Below are 23,114 nucleotides of genomic sequence, written 5' to 3' on the forward strand. Positions count from 1 at the left end.
TATAATCTTGTTATTAGTAACTTTTTTTAAAGATGTATAAAATGTATTGGGGAAGATTTTGGGGAAACAGGCATGTGGAAAAAAAAAAAAAGGAGCTCTGTGAGTCAGCAGTTTGATGTAGGCTGCCAAAAAAACTCAAGTCATTGCAGGCTGTATAAATAGAAGCACAAGATCTAAAGTGATGAAAGTAATACTCTAACTTTAAATGGAGCATAACCAGTAGGTGACAATGGATCTGGAGCTGAATAGCCCAGGCTCAAATCCTGGCTCTGCCACATTCTAGTAATATAACCTGGAACAAGTTTTTAAACCTCATTTTCTACATCTGGCTAATGGCGATAATGCTACTATCTATTTCTTAGTGTTATTGTGTTTTTATAAAATACTCCATGTAAATTGCTTAGGGCAAGATCTAGAACACAGTAAACACCCAGTAAATACTACCTATTGCCTGTAATTCTGTGCTTATAGGTGCACCTGGAGAATGACCTTGAGTTCAGGAAACCTTAAAGCTGTAGATGATCGGGGCCTGTTGGCATCTCTCTCTTGGGGAATTGTTGGAGGAAATGCTAGGTTTTAGCCCAAAAGGGGACAGGCAGAGCAGATGAGGACTGTCCTGAAAGGTGTGAAACATTATCGTAGACTGTTTGGAGGCCCAGTAGGTGGAGGTTTCAGAAAAAAATGGTTTGCTGCATACCTTCAGGGAGAAATTTTAATTAGTGAGTTTCCCGTCACAAGCAGTACTACAGCATACTTGTTAGTGGTTTAGTGAAAGGAATGCAAGCCACAGACGGGAAAGTTCAATGAAATACTTTTTTAAGTATTCCTTTCAACCCTCAGATTCTACACATCTATTCCAAAACAAAAACAAAAACAAAAACAAAAAACCCTGGTGTCCCTTCTGTCCCTTATGTCTTCTGTTTACAGATGCCCTACCAAACCTTGGGTCTTACCTACAAGCCAAAAATAAATACATCTTAAAAACATTTAGGGGCGCCTGGGTGGCGCAGTCGGTTAAGCGTCCGACTTCAGCCAGGTCACGATCTCGCGGTCCGTGAGTTCGAGCCCCGCGTCAGGCTCTGGGCTGATGGCTCGGAGCCTGGAGCCTGTTTCCAATTCTGTGTCTCCCTCTCTCTCTGCCCCTCCCCCGTTCATGCTCTGTCTCTCTCTGTCCCAAAAATAAATAAACGTTGAAAAAAAAAAAAAAAAGTTTAAAAAAAAAAAAAAACATTTAACATGACCATCTAAAAAGGAATACTCCATTGAAAATTTTTTCTAATACTTCAAAAGTTACTATGATACGGAGCCCTGATTTCTCAGTTTCCACATGTCTTTTTCCAGGAAATTTCTTTCTTTTTGAGACATGTTCATTCAACAAATCATGATAAAACAGCTCCTGTGTTTCAGACACTGTCCTGAGTGTTGGGGTATAAAACTGACCAGGAGGCAGTCTCTGCTGTCAAACTGTTCCCAGTCTACCCAGGCAAGAGAGTGACCTTGAACGACAGCTCCAGTTCAGTATGACCAGTGCGCAAACTGGGGCATACTTTGTTTTGTGTAGCTTCACTGAAGATTGCCACAACTCATCGCTGAGGGTTGGGGCAATCTGAATTTGGTGTTTAGAACCCTTCCTAAACACCTCCCACAGAGTGCAAACATCTCGTTTAACTTCTCCTTTCTCTCACACTTCTCTTTTCATACGTTGACGTGTGGCTGGAATTCAAAGGAAATTACGTTTTGAGCAAAACTGAGTATCTAACTAAAGCAGAACTGTGAGTGAGTAGGTGTCGTCTATTCTCCCACACTCATGGGACATGTTATTTTAAGTTGCTGTTGTATTAAATTAAGTCCTCATTTCTGGTACATCATAAATTGTATCATCTAGTTTTCCAAACTAATCCATGAAATCACTTGTATAACATCCCAGATAAACCTTCATTTTGTACCTATGTAAATTCTTTGAAGGCAAGGAAACTATTCAGTAGTATATTTTTTATATAAGTAAACCCTTCCACGTTGGACAATTTCTCAATAAAAACATATCGGGTGAGCAAAATAGAAATGGCACCAAGTGCTCAACAAAGTGATTTCTTGAGTCCTAAGGATTTGGGTTCAAATCTCAACCTCACCTCTCCCAGAATGTGTGGCTTTAGCCAACTTACTTAGACATTAGCCTCCTCATCTGTAAAACGGACATGTTGCAAAGATTAAATGAGATAATATACTTAAAGGGCTTAGCACAGCGGCTAGCTTGTAGTAGGTGCTCAAAAAATGGTAACCACATAGACAGATTTCACAGTTTGTAGACAATACTGTGAAATTGTTCTGGTATAAAGTTATCCTGGGCGCCACCCATCCCAGCAACAGTGCTTTGGAGAAGAACATCACTGCAAAATGAGCACAGGCGGGCTACAAGAAACATAGTTAGGCATGGCTCTTCATGACACTGAGGCCACACTGCTGACTTCAGAACAGCTCTGCCACATAATAGCTGCGTGACCTTGGGCAAGGCCCTCTGCCTCTCTTGTACCTCAGTTTCCTCATCTGAAAGGAAAGGATAATCGCTGTGCCCACTTTGTAGTGTTGTTATAAAGATTACATGCATTAGTACATCTGGTGCTTACATCTGTCTTTGCTGCACAGTGAGCACAAGTGTTAGCTGTTATGATGGAGATGAGTCAACAAATGAAAATTGTTGGGAGTTATTTCACAGTAGCGTGTCCAGAAGACAAGGTAGCTGTACAAAAGGATGCCTGGGCTGGGACTCCTGACCCTTCTGCTCTCTCTTGCACCCGAGTCTTTCACCTTTCCACCACAGCTTTCTGCAGCCTTTTTCTTTCCTGCCCAAACACCCTCGTCCTTCTCTTTCCCACCGCTCTGATACCTGCACTTTCGCCCAGCCTCACAGGCCACCCCATCCCGAAGCCATTCTTGGGATCTGCCATGCTGCATGAAGTGTCTGCTAGTTGATTGTCGATCTGTCGACAGCGTGGTTTGCTCCATTAACCTCTAGGAATGAGGTTGATTTGGGACATGACTTAGTGGAGTCTAGGTTATTCATTGCATGGAAATCTCTCCTCTCTCTTTTTTTAAAGCTATGATTGATTATAAACATATCCAAATCAGTAGTATGTTTTCAAGGACACCCAATGACATTTAGGTTTATTGGCTGGAATTAACCCCTAATCAGAGAGAAAGGAAGGTTGAGGTTACTAAACCCAATCTTGCCCACAGTACAGTTTGTCCAGGCCCCACTGTAGCTCTGGCAAATTCGTCTAACCTCCCTTTTGCTGGCTTGGGTAAGCCTGCCTTCAGACTGTTACATGGGATCAATGAGATGTTGGGTTTTGCAGTTACACAAGCCTGGATTTGAATCCCAGGTATTCCTCTTACCAGCTGTTTGACTGTGGGCAAGTCACTTATTCTCTCTGAGCCTTGGTTTTTTCATCTGTAAAATGGGGATAATGATACTATCTCAGAGGGTGGTTGGGATTGAATGAGATCATGTTCGTAGGGTGGCTGGCTGCTATATGGTCAGCTCCACGTGCTCTTTTTTTTTTCCTTAAAATCAAAAGTGGCAAGACTCTGAGACAAGCAAATCTAGGTCTTATTTAGAATGAAAAGATTGCAAAGTGCCAGAACCATGTATTTTCCTTCCTTCACATAACTATCATTTCTATGATAAAGAACTGAGGCAGGAGTTAAAGGAGGAAACCTGAATTGTAAAATGTGAGCAGTTATCTTGCACAAAAGAACAGCAGGGGTGCGCCTGGGTGTTTCAGTTGGTTAAATGTCCAACTTTTGATCTCAGCTCAGGTTTTGATCTCAGGGTCGTGAGTTCAAGCCCTGCACTGGGCTCCACTCAGGAACATTTCATAGTCATTGCCATTGACTGTTGACCCCAAGATTTCGGACTTAACAAAATTCTTGAACCACCATTTCTAATGTTGTATTTTGCCACCCCGAATTTCTTATCTCCAATAAAGTTATTTCACAAAACAAGACATAGGGAAAAAGATATTCTTTGTTACTACCCACATATCTTAAACTGGAGTAAATGGAGAGACTTCATATGTTATTGCTTGTCGTGCTTTGGTATCAATAACCATAGTCAAGACATCTAACAGCCTTGTCAGAGAAAGATTTCCATTGTCCTTTCTTCACTATTAACTTGGCAACCAACCCAGGCACCAGTACATATCCCCATTAGCATCTAGAAAAGGACCTTTATTTACTGAAGTGTATATCAATACTGATATTAATAATCATGGTCACATACACATAGCACCTACTATGTGCTAAGTTCCTGACATATAGTTTTTAATCCAAATGTGTGAGGTAACTGGAAGAAATTTAACGTCTAAAAACATTTATAGGAAATTCTGGCTTCAGGTGTAGTTCTGCAGCCAACAAAGGGAACATTTCTGAACCAAGCATGTCTTTAAAATGACAAATAAATGAATCTTACCACAAATACTGTTCAAAAGGTCCCGGAGAAAAATGCAAAAATTATGGAAGATATAAATTGTAGACATGAAAATTGTGGAAGATGGAAATTGTGAAAATATCTATATGAATTTTGACTATGCTTTTTTCTAGGGACATTTTCTAGATTGGCTTTTATAGGCAATAATCTGAGAGCATTACTCTCACTGACTAAAAACTATTTATTACTATAAATCTGTAAGCTTGACAAACCTCCTTCATCCCCATTTTCTAGTGGAGCAGCCTCGCTTATTAGAAATTTAGTCTTCTGTATTTTTTGTAATTTGTGGAGTTTAAAATGTGAACATACAAACTTAATAACAGCAATTTTCATTGCAAAATGTTTCCATTCACTTGCTCTTGTCTGAATACTAGCCCCAGCAACCAGGATAGAAATGTCCACATTATTACTGGTTCTCCAAGAGAATGTTGGCACCTATTGCAAAGAATCCACATACACCTCTGTGTGTCAATGTGTGTCTTTTCTGAGGATGTTTCAAAGTAGCTAGAGATGTTCTGCTAGCTAAAGAGCCTATCAGCTGTGGACTCCTTTATTCTCCAGAAGCCACTTATAACTCTCACTGTCACAAATGCATTACAAACCGTATTTCAAGTTACACTTACTCTAGGAAAATCTTGGTGTACTGGACAGAGTTCAGCACAATGAGTCAGAAACCCAAGTCAGAGAGTGGGTTTCTGGTGTCAACCTCTGTCTTAGCCATGTGACCTTGGGTAGTCACCCGGCTTCCAGGTCTCAGTCTCCTCTTCTGGAAATGGGGTATTGAAGCCAGGTGACCTGAAGTCCCTTCTAGCTTTAAATCAAAACAGAATCAGGCAGCAATGCATGCTGCTTAACCCCCTCCGAGGTAGAACATTTTAGGCTAAAATGTTAAACCAATGAAGGACCTAAAACAGAGTCACTTTAGGTGCTCATTCGATTAACGAGCTGGGCTTCTGAAAGAATGTACTTAATTCAGTTCACTTCTGACACACTGAGCTTGCTTGGGTCATTGTGAGAGCATTTGTTCACGTAGGTGTTGCCCACAGGATACCAGCCCACCCTGTGTGTGAATTCACACAATGACACGACATACACCCAACATTAGGAGAAAAACAGTGCTAACAAAATTCAACCTCTCGATGCCATACCAGAGAGACTAAGTATTTTTTATTAAACTTGTCCCTATTTCCTAATCTTTAAAATCACTTCCTGCTACCTTAGCAGTACATTCAGAATGATGAATGAAGAGATTTGAGCCCAATTTCAGAAAAAAGATAAGGTTTTTTATGCACCAATTCTAAGAAGATGGCCCAAGAAATAAGCAACAATTACTGTGTCATTATATCATTTCTCTTTAATCCTTTTCTTTTGTCCTCTCCTCCAAAAACAAGTAAATAAATAAATAGGAGGAGGAGGAGGAGGAGGATTTAAGTTACAAAGGAATAGTCTCTGAGTAACCTGCATAGGAGAAGAGGGTGAGTCTTCTAGCATAATATACACATGTGGCTCATGAAAAAAAAAATGCTCTAAGTCATTATTTAGGTTTTGCTTAGGCCCCCACCTCCCATATCCTGCAAACTGGAACAAACAAGATCAAACTGCTGATGCCTGAGCTAGATTAGTTCACCTTTAAGAAACAGAACGCCGTGGAACATGTGCTGGCTTCCCTTGCAACGGTCTACAGGCTGTGATGCTCTCCTATGTCAGCCCAATAGGTTCAGCATAAACCGTTCCTAAAGTGACTGGGGATGGAGAGTCCAAAGCTGGACACCGATCATCCCCAATGCTATTTTCAGGGATACCCTTGTACATGGAACTTCTGCTTACCCTCTTCACAAGGTAGCCTTCCCTGATCCGCTTTGGCTCCATGTCGGATGGACAAACAGCCGAATCCACTCTCAGACAAGTGTCGTTAGAAGCTCAGCCTCTTCTGAGAGCTGAGGCAGTTGTGGGCTGCTTTTCTAGAGCGAGGTCCCTTTCACAATTTCCCATCTGCTGGCGATCGCATGATCACATCCTCTTCCTCTCACTGGGGTGGAAGACCAGAATGAGGAACTGCAGAGAGAAATAACCCATTCTTTGCTAACATCGAAGACTTACTAAAAGTGCAGTTGGGTTGAATATTTACCCCAGGTAAATTTTTGTTACCATAAACAAAACCATTCTTCTAAAGAGAAAAAAAATTGGTGAAAGGAAGAGGTAGATGAACAAGAAAACCTCATTTTGTTTAGTTCTTATAAGAAACCCCTGGGGGAAATGATATTATTGTCCTTTTCTTACATATAAGGAAACTCAGGCTCAGAGAAGAAAGTGGTTGTCTCAAGGTCACACAGCAGGTTAAGAGGTGGAACCAGAAAAGTAGGGAGGGATCTCACTAAGTCTGCTGCCTCCCATCTGGTCTGAGAACTGGGTGTCACGCAGAACACTAATCCACAGTAGGCATGTCAAAGGAAGTCCACAAGCAAACGTATGAGAAATCGTCCATGATAGTCCCAGCTTTATGACTCCCCTTCAGATGAATAAATTAAAGACCCTCCCAAAGTACTACAGCAGAGAGTCCTACTGTAATGATATTCAATCCTGTGTTTCCCAAGCTTATTTGGCCACAGAATCCCTTTTTGAACAATTTGTATTACCATTCATGTTATGGGTTGAATTGTGTTGCCCCAAAAGATGTCCTAACCCATAGTGCCTTAGAATGTGACCTTATTTGGACATAGATGTAATGAGGTGAGATGAAGCAATCTGGAGTAGGTGGACCCTTGATCCAATATGACTAATGTTCTTATAAGAAGAGTGAGACACGCAGAGAGAAGACAGCCATGTGACAGCAGAGGCAGTGATTCATCTACAAGGCAGGGAATGCCAAGGATTGCTGGAAAACACCAGAAGCTGGAAGAGGCAAGCAAGGACTCTCTCCTGGAGTAGTCATAGAGAGCATGGTCCTACCAACACCTTGATTTCAGACTTCTAGTCTTCCAAACTGTGAGACAATAAATTTCGGTTGTTTTAAGCCCCCTTTTTGGTACTTTGTTAAAGCAGCCCCAGGAAATTAATATAATTCAGAAAAACTGGTATTCCATAGAACAAACTTTAAGAATGTTAATTTGACCATGTGAAAACAGGCAGGCTATTCAATCACTCTATGCCTCAGTGCTCTCATCTATAAAATGGGGATAGTAACATCTATTCAATTGAGTCATTCTGAAGATTAAGTAAGATAATATGTGGGGCACCAGACTGGCTTAGTTAGTAGAGATGCAAGTCCTGATCTCAGGGTTGTGAGTTTGAGCTCTACATTGGGTGTAGAGACTACCCAAAAGTTTTTTTCTTTAATTAAAAATAAAAAGATAATATGTGTGTTTTTAAAAGTATCCGAAACATAGTAAGTGTCCATAAACGTTATATTCCTCATTTCCAGGGAGTATCCATTACCTTAGGGCTGATCTTTTTCAATGATAAGTTTAATGGAGGTTATGGAAGTAATCATTTTTTTACTAGCTCCTTTTCTTCATTCCACCAGTCACCATTCTTTGGCTGCAGTCAACAGAAACCAACTCCAGCTAATTTACTGGAAGAATATGGGGTGGCTCACAGACTTGAAGAAAAAAATGAAGACTAGGTCTTTGGAAAAACACAAGCCAGGACAGCTATGGGGTTCCACAAAGCAAGAACTAATGAACCACCTCTTTGAGACACGAAACTAAAAGAATTCCAGTGGTTTTCAGGCTCTACAAGTTCCCAGAGATGGGGCCTTTGATTGGTGTAGCTTGGCTTACTGCTTACCTCTCTGCTACCTGAAGGGGGAGCCTGTGAACTGACAGCCCATCAGGACAGTGCCCAATGGGGCAGAGGCTCATCCCCCAAAGTAAAATTGAGGCACTATTAACAGAAGAAGAGTGAAAGGTCCCTAGGCAGGCAAAACCCACCGATATCCACAGAAGGCATCTGAGGAACCAGGAAAGTTAGGAACAGGAAGAAGAAGATCTGTACTTGGGGTTTTCTCAAAGCCTCCTGATGCACTCTCCTCCTTCCTTCCAGCTCTGTATCTAACCTACAGTCATTGCTCCTCTATTTTTCAATTTTATGCTGATGCAGATTATGTAGAATTATAGATGGTTTGCCATCAGTTTCTCATTGCACCAAAATCAGTAAGAAAATATTCAAAAATTGGAGGAAGTAGGAGTGGAAGAATCAATGGCACCTGAGTAAAACAGAGACAAATAAAGGCATGGTTTGCCATGTCTGCACTTAAACAAGTATTTTGCTAAGTCTCTATTTGTACAGGCAATGGTCACAGTTCACCGATTTACCAAGTCTGATTCCATGGATAAATTGGTCTCCTTTTGTTTAATTCATCAAGTGACTTCTAATTTATAATGTTTCTCCCTTTGTCTCAAAATGACAAGAGGTCTGGAAGAACCCTTACACAGAAATGTCATATTATTTGGATGCCCACGATGTAAAAGCACCCTCTGCATTCTGAATAATTCTTTCAAGAAATATGTGTTGAATGCTTGCCATGTACCAGGTGCTGGACTAAGTAAAGATGTCTTGCCACCAAGAGCACCCCAAATTTGTTGGATCTGCTGAATGTACCCTGAATGGATGAGATGCTGCCTTTCCTGCTTCTCCTCCGCCCACCATAGGTCATGATGCCTGCTTAGCAACACCTAGTGGTCAGCAGAGGGAACTGTCTGAATCAATGACGTGTTTAGGTCTTCCTTCTCTTACCAGTTAAAGCAAATGCTCTTCTGCCCTGTCAGGTCCCATTTCCAGAGCAAATAATTACAACCTCTTTTGATATCTTTTTCATGTATGTGTGTCTAGATTACTTTTAAAAATCTCGTTTTGTCCCCCTGTTAATTCTCATATTTGACCAACACCTTGGAAACATTCTTATAGTACCTTTCATCCCAGGAAAATCTGACTTTGGAATGAGCAAAAAAGACAGCTGCATATCTCCAATGGTCTCTCAAAACAAAATAATATTAAATCTAAATTTTCCCTACTTCCTTTATTTGGGTTCAAATAATATGAACAGGAACAGAATTTAACCCAACTTTAACTTTGAAATATATAGATCCCTCTTTTTAAGGACAACAAGTAAACAGAAAATTCAGCAGATGTGGAGAGAGTTGATGCTGCAAAGGGAACGCATTCATGAAGAAGCTGGACCCAGTCAGGTGCAATCACAAAGCCCCTACTTTTTCTCAGTGCTCCTCACTCTGACAATCCATTCTTTCTGAGCCCATTGGATGAAATCTTGGTCAGTTTCCACATATTTCCCAAGAACTCTTAGCTTAAAAAAAAATCTAAATCAGTCTAATGATCATATAAGTCTAGTCCAGTGTAATATAAAATACTCCAAACACTCTTTTTTTAGTTGACAGTCTTCCCTCACTGCCAGTTTGAAAACTGGAATGAAAGAGGAAGATTAATTATCAGCTTCTCACCCTGTCCTATCTCCTTCTCTAACCCTATTTGCTAAGTTGGACTTTCTGATCTCTCCAGGGTCTAAGGGACAGATGTACATGGTGAAAGATACATCATCAGAGCTGTCCCTCAGTAGAACATCTGGGACAGCTGCCTTAACGCTTGTGCTTGGGGGGAGGGGAGAGTCTATTTGCATCGTGTCTTAATTCCTCATTTTGTTACATCGTTAAAATTTAATTTGAAAAATTCTTTTCATGATAACCTAAGGAACCATGAATGATGCCCTAATATGCAGACTCCTTTCAAGTAGACTCGTCCTAAGTAGCCTTACTCATTCAGTTGCCCCAGGTCCATAGCCCATTTGGGTCAGCCCTGAACTAGGTCTTGCCTTGCTGGCCAGCCTGGTGCCCCGGCATGGCAGATGCACCATGGCTGGCACTGGACCCGGCTGCCTGAGCTCTAATCCTAGCTCCACTATTTCCTGGCCACGTGATTGGGCAAGTTACTTGGCTTCTTTGTAACTCAGTTTCCTTGTTTATAGTACTAGGGTAATAATAGTCCCCACTTCATAAACTTGTTATGAGAAGTAAATGAAGTAAACTATGTACAGCTCTTAGATGAGTGTCTGGTACATACTAAGTGCTTACTAAATACTAGCTATTATTAGGTTTTTTTAAGGTTAAAGTATAAATGACAACCTGAAAAAATATTTGGAATAAGTATAAAATACAAAATGTTACTATTCATAACATAGGACAAACTCTTACAAATCTAATAGAAGAAGAAAATCGAAGGGCGCCTGGGTGACTCAGTTGGTTGAGCATCTGACTTTGGCTCAGGTCATTATCTCATGGTTCGTGAGTTTGGGCCCTGCATCAGGCTCACTGCTGTCAGCTCAAGTTCTGTTTCATGTCCTCTGTCCCCCTCTCTCTCTGCCTCTCTCAACCTCTCTCTCTCTTTCAAAAATAAATAAACATTTAAAAAGAAGAAGAAAATCCAAGAGAAAAAATGATCAAAAGATATGGAAAAGCATTTTACAAAATAACTGAAAATTACTAATGAAGAAAAATTGCCCACCTCAGTTGTAATAAAAGAAATGCAACTTAAAACAATTACAATGTGCCATATGTTGCCCTCAGACTTAAAACCATTTTCATATTGGTGAGAACATGAGGGCACTCCCATATACTGTTAGTGAAAATAGAAATTAGTAAAAGTCTCTGTGGAGAGCAATGAGCTAGTACCTCCCAAATTTTAAATACATGCTACGAGACAGACTAACTACATATCCCAAGGATCATACACTTCCTATATTTGCTTATCCCAGAGAGGACCATTGACCCTTCTTAAAAAATGCCCACTCAGGGGCGCCTGGGTGGCGCTGTCGGTTAAGCGTCCAACTTCAGCCAGGTCACCATCTCGCGGTCCGTGAGTTCGAGCCCCGCGTCAGGCTCTGGGCTGATGGCTCAGAGCCTGGAGCCTGTTTCCAATTCTGTGTCTCCCTCTCTCTCTGCCCCTCCCCCGTTCATGCTCTGTCTCTCTCTGTCCCAAAAAAAATAAATAAACGTTGAAAAAAAAATTAAAAAAAAAAAATGCCCACTCAGTCTCCAAGATTTCATTTGTGGTCTGCACCTCAAAGTCTCTAATTCCTCTCTAAAGCCTATCAGGAGATCATGCATCTTTAAATTAATAAACAGATTTTCCTGCTTAGTAGCGAAATTAAATCTATCTTTCATTTGAAAATCTAAATCCGGGCATGGTCCACTTTTTCTGTAAAAGGCCAGACAGTAAATGTTTCCAGTTCTGAGAGTCATACAATCTCTGTCACAATTACTCAACTTTGCTGTTGTAGCACAAAAGCCACTACTGACAATATGTAAATGAACGAGTGTAGTTGTGTTCCAATAAAACTTTATTTGTGCACGTTTAAATTGAGCTTTGTGGGGTGCCTGGGTGGCTCAGTCGGTTGGGCGTCGGACTTTGGCTCAGGTCATGATCTCACGGTCCGTGAGTTCGAGTCCCGCGTCAGGCTCTGTGCTGACAGCTCAGAGCCTGGAGCCTGTTTCAGATTCTGTGTCTCCCTCTTTCTCTGACCCTCCCCTTTTCATGCTCTCTCTCTGTCTCAAAAATAAATAAATGTTAAAAAAAAATTTTTTTTAATTGAGCTTTGTATTATTTTCATGTGTCACAAAATATCATTCTTCTGATCTTTTTCAACTATTAAAAAGTGTAAAAAAGGGGGCGCCTGGGTGGCTCAGTCGGTTGGGCAGCCGACTTTGGCTCAGGTCGTGATCTTGCGGTCCGTGGGTTCCAGCCCCGCATGGGGCTCTGTGCTGACGGCTCAGAGCCTGGAGCCTGCTTCGGATTCTGTGTCTCCCTCTCTCTCTGCCCCTCCCCTGTTCATGCTCTGTCTCTCTCTGTCTCAAAAATAAATAAACGTTAAAAAAAAATTTTTTTTTAAAGTGTAGAAAAGACATTGTAAGCCTGCAAGTCATACAAAAACAGGAGGCAAGCTCAATTTAGCCCACGGGCCATTTTTTGTTCTTTGTTTTTTTGACCCCTAATCTGAAAGATAGAACTCCATTTAATCTGGTAAGTGAGCTACCATGTGAGACTTTGTTCCCAACTCTAGACCGCAACAGAAGAATTCTCAATAAATTTCTAACAGTTTTCTCAATACCTCATGGTATGCATATATTACATATAAATTACAGTAAATACCACAAATGGCTCGTGGTTTGAGGAAATAGGTGGCATTCCTTACAGGTTATTCCAGTTCTAATGTACTTATGAATATACTTGTGGATTTTTTGGATCATCAAAATATATGAACTTGTGAACATTTCAAAAGGTACAGAAAAGACTGAAATAAATAGGGAAATGAAAGAGGGTGAATTAATGTTTTCCATTAAAACCAGTGATTTTGTATTTCAGTAGGGTTCTTTTCATTACATCAGAGCGGATAGATATCAAAGTCTCATCTCAGAACTGTGTCCTTCCACTGGCCCCTGCACAGAAGAGTGTCTGGAAGCATGCACCAAATATTTTATGAAGTGGAGAAGAGGAGTAATGAAGAGAGCTTTCACTTTATATTTTAATCACTTGTACATCATTTGAACATGTTGCCATATGTATGTATTACTACAATAATTTTGTTTAAATTCAATAAGCATTTATTTTTTAATGATTTACCCAGAGTTGTCAAGAATATGGTAGGAGAATAAATCAGTCCCACCGTTTGAGAGGGCAACTAGATAGTGTGTATCAAAAGCCTTAAAAAATACAACCCCTTTGACTCAACAATTAGAATTTTCCCTCCTAAGAAAATAATTATAGTTGGCGTGGGGGGGGGGGGGGAGCGGGGAGTTGTGGAATAGCCATGAGGATTTTCTTAACAGTATGATTCATAATAATGAGAAGTTGAGGGGGTATCTAAATATGCAAGAATAAAAGCTTGGTTGACTTATGAAGCATGTGTAGAATAAAATAAATGGCTTTCAATAGGAATAAGTGGAAAAAAGCAGGACAAACTAGTTGGAGATTGTATGTGCTAGTTTTTATATAGTGAACATGGAACTTTTTTATTGGGCTGAAAATGGGTTGAGTCCTGTGATGATCTAGGTGCTGAGGGATAAACTGTCAGATTTTTCACACGTACTTGTTTCAAAATGGCCCATAAATATTTCAATAGTTATAGGTACAGAGTACGGTATGGCTTTGGTGTCCAGTTAACAGATGAATGGCATTAACGAATGCCAAGGTGCCCACAGTTTTGGTGTAGCACACCCAAGGCTCCAGAAGATTCAGCACAGCTTTTCCCGGGTTCTGGCCCATCAGCACTTCTCCTGGCAGCAACACCCTCAGCTGGACTCAGCAACAGAGGATGTGCTCCCAGAGCAGACAGCAGAATCCTTGATGTCAGGCATTCGCAGCCTGGATGCAACAGACAGCACCAGACATGCCCACCCCACCCCCCACCCTCAGTGCAATGGCCTCCGGGGTTGTCGGAGAGAATCTAAGGAAGGCCAACAGGGAAAACCTACAGTAACTGACAAGGCCATATCTGTGAGTCCACGTGAGTCATCTCCTGCAGAATCTTCAAAATACGCAGGGGACCAGGGAAGGGGGCCAGAACTCCCATCACAGAAGGTACATGCACAGCTGAAAAATACCATGTGCAACTGACGATGAGATCTGGGTTTCCCCCCAGACTTGCGGGGCCCTGGACACACAGTTTCTATATCTGCATCACGGTCACTGGATACCAAGGGTATCTTCAATCTTCATCTTGTTCAAACAAGTTCTTTCCTAAAATGGGCCTCTGAAGATACAGCTGCTTGGAGTTCCAGTTGTCACCCATCCTTCTTACATTTCCTAACCACTTCCAGATGAGCTAAGTGGCATTAAAGTGTAGCTGAGGTCACCGAAGAGATTTTTAATAAGCTATTTTAAAAGTTACTGACATCAACAGCTCCGAGCTGTTATTTCTAGGTCAGCACAACGTCTTCTCCGTAGCAGCGACAGTCGTGGCTGAGGACCGCCTGACTGTGCGGGAGGCAGTCGGTCCCGAGCTGGGTGGAGCTCCGGCAGCGTAGTGACGTTATAGGCCCTCTATCGGCCGACCTTCTGTAAAAGGTGGAGGAAAGTCCTCCCAGTGGAATTTAAACCAAATGAAATATCTGATCATCACTTGGTTCTGAAAAATTTTTTGACACTTTAAAATTTAGAAATAAGATGCATATATTTCATCCTATTCAGACTTTCCATTTCTTTAAAAATAATTTAGTCTCGGGGCGCCTGGGTGGCTCAGTCGGTTGAACGGCCGACTTCAGCTCGGGTCATGATCTCGCGGTCCGTGAGTTCGAGCCCCGCGTCGGGCTCTGTGCTGACCGCTCAGAGCCTGGAGCCTGTTTCGGATTCTGTGTCTCCCTCTCCCTCTGACCCTCCCCCATTCATGCTCTGTCTCTCTCTGTCTCAAAAATAAATAAACGTTTAAAAAAAAAATAACTTAAAAAAAATTTAGTCTCACTTTATAGAGGAAAAAAAAGATAAAATTTGGGTTTATTTAAATATTTACCAAGTGACTCTGGGAAGGGAAGCTGGATCCGACAACACCTAAATTCCAACACTTAGATTCTACAATTCTATGAAATAAATGGGATTCACTCAGATTTGGTTTGTTTTGGGTAGTTGGATCTTTTTCAAGCCCAGAGCTTCTAGGATATTTTCAAGCCCCTGGTTTCTAGGATATTAAGAACGATAACAAAAGAGAAATGATTCACCTCTTTATGAGAGGCACAGATGTCAGTGCATCTAAGGATTGTGTTAATCTTCCAAATGCTGTCGATTGTTTTTTAGATGGCATTCTTCTTAACACCTTGATCAACATGAATCCACAATAATAAGACCTTACATTTATTGAATGCTTACCATGTCTTGGCACTATACTAAATCCTTAATTTTAAACTCATTTAATCCTCCCAATGTAACGAGGCAGCTCTTATTATCATGCCTGTCTCACAGATGAGGCAGCAAGCACAGAAAAGTGAAATGATTTGCCCAAGTCAGCTCAGTTCATGAGGACAGCGGGCTGGGATTTGGTCCTAGGTCTGTCTCATTCCAGAACCTGCAAGCTCCTCACAATACCTGGCATACCATCACCTCTAGGTTGTGGTGTGTGGCAGCCATGAGAAATCAATTAAATTCACATCAACCCCAAAAGAGAGCTACCATTTCCACAGATGAAACAAAGCTTCCTGATCTTTCATTCTTAAACAAAAGAAAAAAGAAGCTTTTATATAGATGCCAATAAATAAATAAATAAAACATCCCTATGATAAATGTAATCTTGGATTTTGTATAGCAACTTCTTAAAATCTCTTGACAAATCTGAGGTAAGGAAATAAACAATTTGAAAAAGGCTTTTCTTCTGATGGGTGTTAAAACAATAGGAATCATATATAAAACTTTCTAATCATCTATCTTAATCCAGAAATAAAACCTGGGATAAATAAACACACACACACAGATACACACACACACACACACACACACACATACACACACAGGCATATATACATATGTATAATCTCAGATGAATATCCTTTCCTTTTTTTTTTTTTTTCAAGAGAGAAAGAGAGAGCAAACAGGAGAGGGGTAGAGGGAGAAAGAGAGAGAGAGAGAGAGAGAGAATCCCAAGTAGGCTCCATACTATCAGCTCAGAACCCAACGAGGGACTCAGTACCACGACCCTGGGATCATAACCTGAGTCCTGAGCCCTGAGCCGAAATCAAGAGTTGGGCGCTTAACCAGCTGAGTCACCCAGATTCCCCATCAGATGAATATCCTTTAAACAATCCTCCCTGTAAATCATTTTTCATCCCAGCATGCAAGATAAAAGTTGAGCAGCAAAAAGTCTGAGGTTACAGTCTTTGGCAAAGGCCTAAAGTGTGTATATTCTAGGTAGCTAATTAAGAGCAGATATATATGCTCTGAAATATTATCAAGTTCTTATTCAGTAAAGAGTGGTGTAATGGATAGTAGCACATGGGAGAAAAAAAACAGACAAATTTAGATTCTACATCTCACACCATATATTAAAATAAATTTCAGATGGATCAAAAATGTAAATATTGAAAATATGAGGGGGTGTCTGGGTGGCTCAGTCAGTTGAGCATCTGACTCTTGGTTTCGACTCAGGTCACGATCTCACAGTTTCATGAGTTCGAGCCCTGTGTTGGGTTCTGCGCTGGCAGCTCAGAGCCTGCTTGGGGTTCTCTCTCTCTCCCTCTCTCTCTGCCCCTCCCCCGCTGTCTCTATGTCTCTCAAACAAATAAATAAATACATATTAAAATTGTTTTTTAAAAAATATCAAAATTTTATCAGAAAACATGAAATAAAAATAATTTTTATAATTCTAGAATGAAGATGACATAAGAGATTGATAGATTAAATTACGTAAACATAAAAATTTTGTATGAGAAAAATACCACAAACAAAAAGCCACGTCAAACTGAAAAAAATGATTATATAATCACAGACAAAAGGCTAATTTCCTTAGTGTACTAAGAATACATATAAAAAATATGAGAAAAACAGAAAATTGGTAAAGAATATGAACCAACAGTTCATAGAAAAATGAGGCCAAATGATTCTTCAACTTACAAAAAACATGTGAACCCATTCATAATAAAGGACTGTGCAAAGGAACAAGAGGATATTCCTTACCTATCAGATGGCTCAGATTCACTTCATCCATTCACTTCATCACTCTTTGTGGATGAAGGTGCAGGGAAATAGGCAAATGGCTGGTGGGACTGTAAAGCAGAACAAACTCTACAGAGGAAAATCTGGCAATGGTCATCAAAATTATAGAAAGCACATAATCTTCGACCCAGAATATCTGCTTCTGAGCAAAGATCCTTGGATATACTTACCTGTATGGAAATAACAAATATACAAGGATTCCCCTCTCTAAGATACAAAGTAGTATCTCTCACCATCTTCCATTTCTTTCTTATGTATTGATCATAACAGCACCAATACTGTCCTGATCTGCTTATTTGGTTCAACTGTCTCCCTCTAGAGTGTGCGTATGAGTAAAAGGTAAGCTACAGGCCTGCTTGGGGAGGTGATCCCCATCTGCCTTCTCACGGCACCACTTCCTTGTGTAAATGCGGATACCATGAGTTAGTTATCTGTCCGGTTTACTGGGAGAGCAGTATATGGGCATTCAGGCAAGCCACGGGCCTACGCGACTGGAATCATAGAGACAGTTGGAGACTAGGGCAGTACACTCTCTGTTTCAGAATGAAGCACCCATAGCTTGACCTCGTTCATGGAAACTCTGTACGACCCACAAGGAGCTGCTGGATCACTGATAAGATCAAATATGTTTCACATGCTGTTTTACCTGACCTGTTTCAATCTACAGAGTAAAACTTAGTGCTAGACTTAGTTCAACTGAATACTACTAGCCGCATTGCTAGTCTGAACCTAGAACCACTCCTGGTGGCCGAACCACTCCAGAAGGTGGGCTGCATCCCCAGCATCCAGAACAGGATCTGGTACATATGAGCAACCCTGTAAATAATATTTAAATGATAAATGAATGGATGGATGAATATTGTTACGTGACCAAGATCAAAATGCACAAGAGTAACACTGCATGTTACCATTTGTGTAAAAAGATAATATTGCTTCCATTGGCACAGGCTAAGTCTGGTCAAAGGCACAAGTAATTTGCGCCTCAGTAGATGAGTGCACTTCTATGTTTGGTAGTTACCGGATTTCTTTAAAGATTTTTATTGGAAAATGGTTGTTGGTCTGCTTTATCATATATGTAAATGTATAAATGATTAATCAAAGTTGTATATCATAGGCAATAATGATTTTGAACTGGAATATCTTCAAAGCAGACATTACCAAGGAGCTGGAAGTGGTATATAGTAGATAGGTGGATGTTAAGCAATGTAGAACCCTACTGATCCCATAGGATAGAGAAGCTGGAAAATAATACAGTGTAAAGTAATTAATCGGGTTGATCTTCCCTATGAAGTTGGTGAAAATCAGTAGGTTTTGAGATAAGAGATGCTAAAAAAATATTAACTTGCATTATAAGGAGTTTGTATTAAGCTTTCTCATCATGGTTAGATAATAGTAAAAATTGCTATTTCATTACAACTAAAATAAATGTATATATACATGTTATAACAAATACATAAGGTACATTATATATAAATACATACATATACATATATACAAAATTATGTATATACATATATATATGTTTATATGTAAAGAAAAATACATGTTTTCTATCCCCTATGTAATAATTGGAACAGATGACAAGTTTACAGATAACCCAAGAACTATTAAAAATTTTTAAGAAATACACTTAAAAAATGGATAGCATTGCCTATCTTTATACCACTCAGAATTATCATGTGATGTAATAGGAGACCGTTCCTGCTGTCTGGTTATCACAGCATGGGCTCTGTATCAGGGGGTCTATACTAGACAATATCCATCTACCTATGTTTTCTATATACTTTATCCCATTAACAGCTTGTTTCCCCCAAGTCCAAGGTAAAGTCTGCAAATATTGCAAGGTCTTTCCACTCTGACTGGTAGTGCAAACAATTCCCAGTCCTACTGCTGGGAATTATTCAACCTACTGCTTTCAGGTGGTTCTTTCCTGGCCTGGTCGAATTTTGCCCCATGTGTGCACAGATCAGTAGTTAGCCAAAGATCCGAGCGGACTGCTCTGCAGATATCCAGCACATTCTCAGTCTCTCTATTCCATCCCTCCCCACTAATAATCTGCCCTGAATATTCTTACTAGTCTCCTCTTCTCATCTCTACCTCTCAGTTCAGTGAGGTTACTAGGCTCTGTTTCAGTTCTCCTCTATGTCCTGGAAATGGCTTCAGACAGTCAGCTGGGACAACCGTAGGGCTTGCCTTATTTATTTCCCTTCTCTTGGGTTTCATGGCCCTATGCTACCTGCTGTCCACTATCTGAAAACAGTTGTTCTTGCTGTTTGAATTTCTAGTTGTTTATTACAGGAGGGAAATTCTAGTTGCAGTTAAACCTTCATGGGAAGAGGTAGAAGTCAATAATTTTATCCTTCACACTTCTCCAAGAGTGATAAAGAGTATCTCCAAGGTCAGTTTCAATGATATTGTAGTCATGTTACACACACACACACACACACACACACACACACACACACACCTGCAACAACAATAATCCTTATCTTTCAGTGGTTCTACTGAAATATTTGTGGACTAAGTGATATCATTTCTGGAATTTGCTTCAAAAATATGGGTGAGGGTAAAATTGCATGGAGATACACAATGGCCATGAGTGGATAATTATTGAAGTTGGGTGATGAATACTATCTGCTTTCTTATGTTTGAAATTTCCCATAACAAAAATTTTTCTGAGGTTGTGCCTGGCTGGCTCATTTGGTGACTCTTGATCTCAGGTTTGTGAGTTCAAGCCCCACGTTGGGGGTAGAGATTACTTAAAAGAAATCTTTAAAAATAACTAATTAATTAAAAAATAAAAACTTTTCTAAAATCCATTATAAGCAACTCTATGTTTAATGCCCACTAAACAACCTCTGTGTCAACTTCACAAGAATGAATGATCTGAGGGCCGGGGTTTGCTGGTAGAAAGAGGCCAAATATGAAAGCAGGCAGTGTGAAAAGAGAAACCACAGGGAAGGGAAACTGAAAAGCTAATGGTAGTTCTCAGCCGCTGTATCTTATCCGTTCAGGTAATGGCCCTCCCTGATAACCCGAATATCCAGGACCTGGCACTACAGCAGGCTAACCACAGCCCTCCACCTACTGTGAGAGGGGGCGGAAGCCCTGCCCAGCTCCATGTAGTTACTGCTATCACGGCTTGGGCTCTATTTTAGAGAGTGAGATTTCACAAGTCACAAAACCAATCTGTCCTGCCACAAACTCTGGTTAAATAGAATCTGGATTGCTATGGTAACGGCACAGACAGGCAGGAGGGACCCATGCTTTGTCACAGTGACAAAAAAGGAGGTGAAAAGCAGAAGTCAGAGAAAGCAACCTGTTCATCACTCAGGACCTAGCCAGGAGCTCTCTTCAGTAAATGCTCTGGAGAATGTAAATGCTGCCTCCTCTCAACCCTCAATGACGTCCTCTATGGCCTCCTCTATAGGGCTATGTTTATAACACAGAGTCTGTGCATCCAGGGAAGGTATCATTATTTCCATTTTGCAGAAGGGAAAACTGAGGTTCAGAGAGACTAGGGAAATCTCTAAAGTTCAGTAAGTGCCAAAGCTTGGATTGAAACCCAAATCTATCTAATGCCAAGGCCCATGTTCTCCCATCTCTGATCCTGTAGCATTTAGCATTTGTGAATGCTCATTCAGAAATTATCCATGTACACCTATCTGTCATCAGTTATAAAATAAACAGAATAAACAATATCATAAAGGCAAAGGGAAACATAGAAATAATGTTTAAGTATTTAAAAGTCCAGGGTGTTTTGAGAACTCATGTTCCGTCCCTCTCCTCTCCCAAATTTCAACCAAATTAAGAACATAGTGCTAGCCTATAATAAAGGGGGGAAATCTCTTTCCTTTATGGAAACCTGAGAAGAGATAAATAAACAGAGACCTGCATTAAGGGAGGGGCCAAACAAGCAATATTCTAGGACATCAATCTGTATGTCAACCTAATATCATTGGGGTAAATGGTAAATTATTTATTATAATTAATAAATAATATAATTATTATAATTATTGGGATAAATAAAAATTATACTATTCAGTTCAGGTTTCTTCACATAACTTCTCAAATAAACACTACAATGTAAGTCAGTCTTATTCTTGTTCAGGGCCTATAATAAAGCCTCTATTTGAACATTTTTCTTTTTTTAATATTCTTTTTTTAAGTTTATTTATTTATTTTGAGAAAGAGAGCATACAAGCAGAGTAGGGGCAGAGGGGGGGGGGGGAGAGAGAGAATCCCAAGCAGACTCCACGCTGTCAGTGCAGAGCCTGATGTGGGGCTTGAACTCACGAACCGTGAGATCATGACCTGAGCTGAAGGCAGACGCTTAACCGACTGAGCCACGCAGGCGCCCTGGAACATTTTTCAATGTGGTGGTAGATAAAAGGGTATTTATCATCTCAAACTCTTTTTTAAGGAAGGTGTTTTTGTTTGTTGGTGGTGTTATTTGGGGATATCGTTTGTGTTTTGTTGAACACAAATACCATTTTTATCTACAGCATGGTTACCTTGTCATAGGTGAAGACGGAAATCAAGGGGACTCTGATAGGAATGCAGCCATGAGGCTGTTGCTGCTGCTACACAACACGCACCATGAACCACCACTTCCACCAATGAATTCTAACTATATTTTAGTCTTTGCGTTATTCACTCAAGACTGAAAGTCCTAAAAAAGACACGCACCTCACACCTCATACAAGCATTAACTCAAAACGTGTAAAATCCCTAAATGCAAAATGTAAAACTAGAAAACTTGCAGAAGAAAAATAGGAAAAAATTGGTGTGGCCTTAAGTTAGGCAAAGATTTCTTAGACATAACAGTAAATTCATGATGCCTAAGAAAAACAAATCAGGGGCGCCTGGGTGGCGCAGTCGGTTAAGCATCCGACTTCAGCCAGGTCACGATCTCGCGGTCCGTGAGTTCGAGCCCCGCGTCAGGCTCTGGACTGATGGCTCAGAGCCTGGAGCCTGTTTCCGATTCTGTGTCTCCCTCTCTCTCTGCCCCTCCCCCGTTCATGCTCTGTCTCTCTCTGTCCCAAAAAAATAAATAAACGTTAAAAAAAAAAAAAAAAAAATTTTAAGAAAAACAAATCAATGAATTGGAATTCTTTAAACTTAACAACTTTTCAGGACCCCTGGGTGGCTCAGTTGGTTGAGCATCCAACTCTTGGTTTCAGCTCAGGTCATGATCTCACAGTTCATGGGATTGAGCCCCACATCAGGCTCTGCACTGACAGCACAGAGCCTGCTTAGGATTCTCTCTCTGCCCCTCCTTGACTGGTGCGCTCTCTCACTCTCTCTCTCTCTCTCTCTCAAAAGTAAATTAAAATTAAAATTAAAAAATTTTTTAAACATTACATAAATAAAAATTAAATTAACTACTTTTCTCCTTAAAAAAACACCACTAAGAAGACAAAAAGACAAGACTCACACCAGGAGAAAATATTTGCAGATCACATTTCTGTACTGTATCTAGAATATATGAAGAACTCTCAAAACTTAATGTTAAAAAAATTAACAACCCAATTTAAAAAAATTTTTTTAAATGTTTATTCCTTTTTGAGAGACAGAGACAGAGCGTGAATGGGGGAGGGGCAGAGAGAGAGGGAGACACAGAAGCTGAAGCAGGCTCCAGGCTCTTAGCTGTCAGCACAGAGCCCGATGCAGGGCTTAAACTCATGAACTGTGAGATCATGACCTAAGCTGAAGTCGGACACTTAACCCACTGAGCCACCCAGGTGCCCCTAACAACCTGATTTTTAAAAAGGCCAGAAAGGACATCAACAAACATTTCAAGGCTGAACAATGCCCCGCCCCCCAAAGATGCTCACATCCTAATTCCTGGAATTTGTGCCTATATTACCTTACACAACAAAAGAGACTTTAAACATGATTAACTTCAGGATCTTGAGATGGGGCG

General features: G+C 40.5%; 1 protein-coding gene and 1 long non-coding RNA gene across 4 annotated transcripts in view; one reads left to right on the plus strand and one right to left on the minus strand.

The window, feature by feature from the left end:
* The window catches only part of PLEK (pleckstrin), a 25,136-nt gene extending 18,663 nt beyond the window's left edge, over nt 1-6,473 (minus strand). The window contains exon 1 of one of the 2 annotated variants that reach the window (XM_025932533.2): nt 6,314-6,473. In XM_025932533.2, the coding sequence (XP_025788318.1) occupies nt 6,314-6,355 (42 nt within the window). In that variant the 5' untranslated portion in view covers nt 6,356-6,473. The remainder of the gene's footprint in view (nt 1-6,313) is intronic. The other variant, XM_086700969.1, reaches the window with a different exon arrangement.
* The window catches only part of LOC147582459 (uncharacterized), a 22,513-nt gene extending 11,049 nt beyond the window's left edge, over nt 1-11,464 (plus strand). For both annotated transcript variants that reach the window (XR_015249143.1, XR_015249144.1), the window contains exon 3: nt 8,010-11,464. This is a non-coding gene — a long non-coding RNA (uncharacterized LOC147582459). The remainder of the gene's footprint in view (nt 1-8,009) is intronic.
* Nucleotides 11,465-23,114: the final 11,650 nt, after the last annotated feature.

Source organism: Puma concolor, chromosome A3, assembly GCF_028749965.1.
Source record: "Puma concolor isolate L17-30 chromosome A3, mPumCon1.1.hap2, whole genome shotgun sequence".
Classification (NCBI taxonomy): Eukaryota; Metazoa; Chordata; class Mammalia; order Carnivora; family Felidae; genus Puma; species Puma concolor.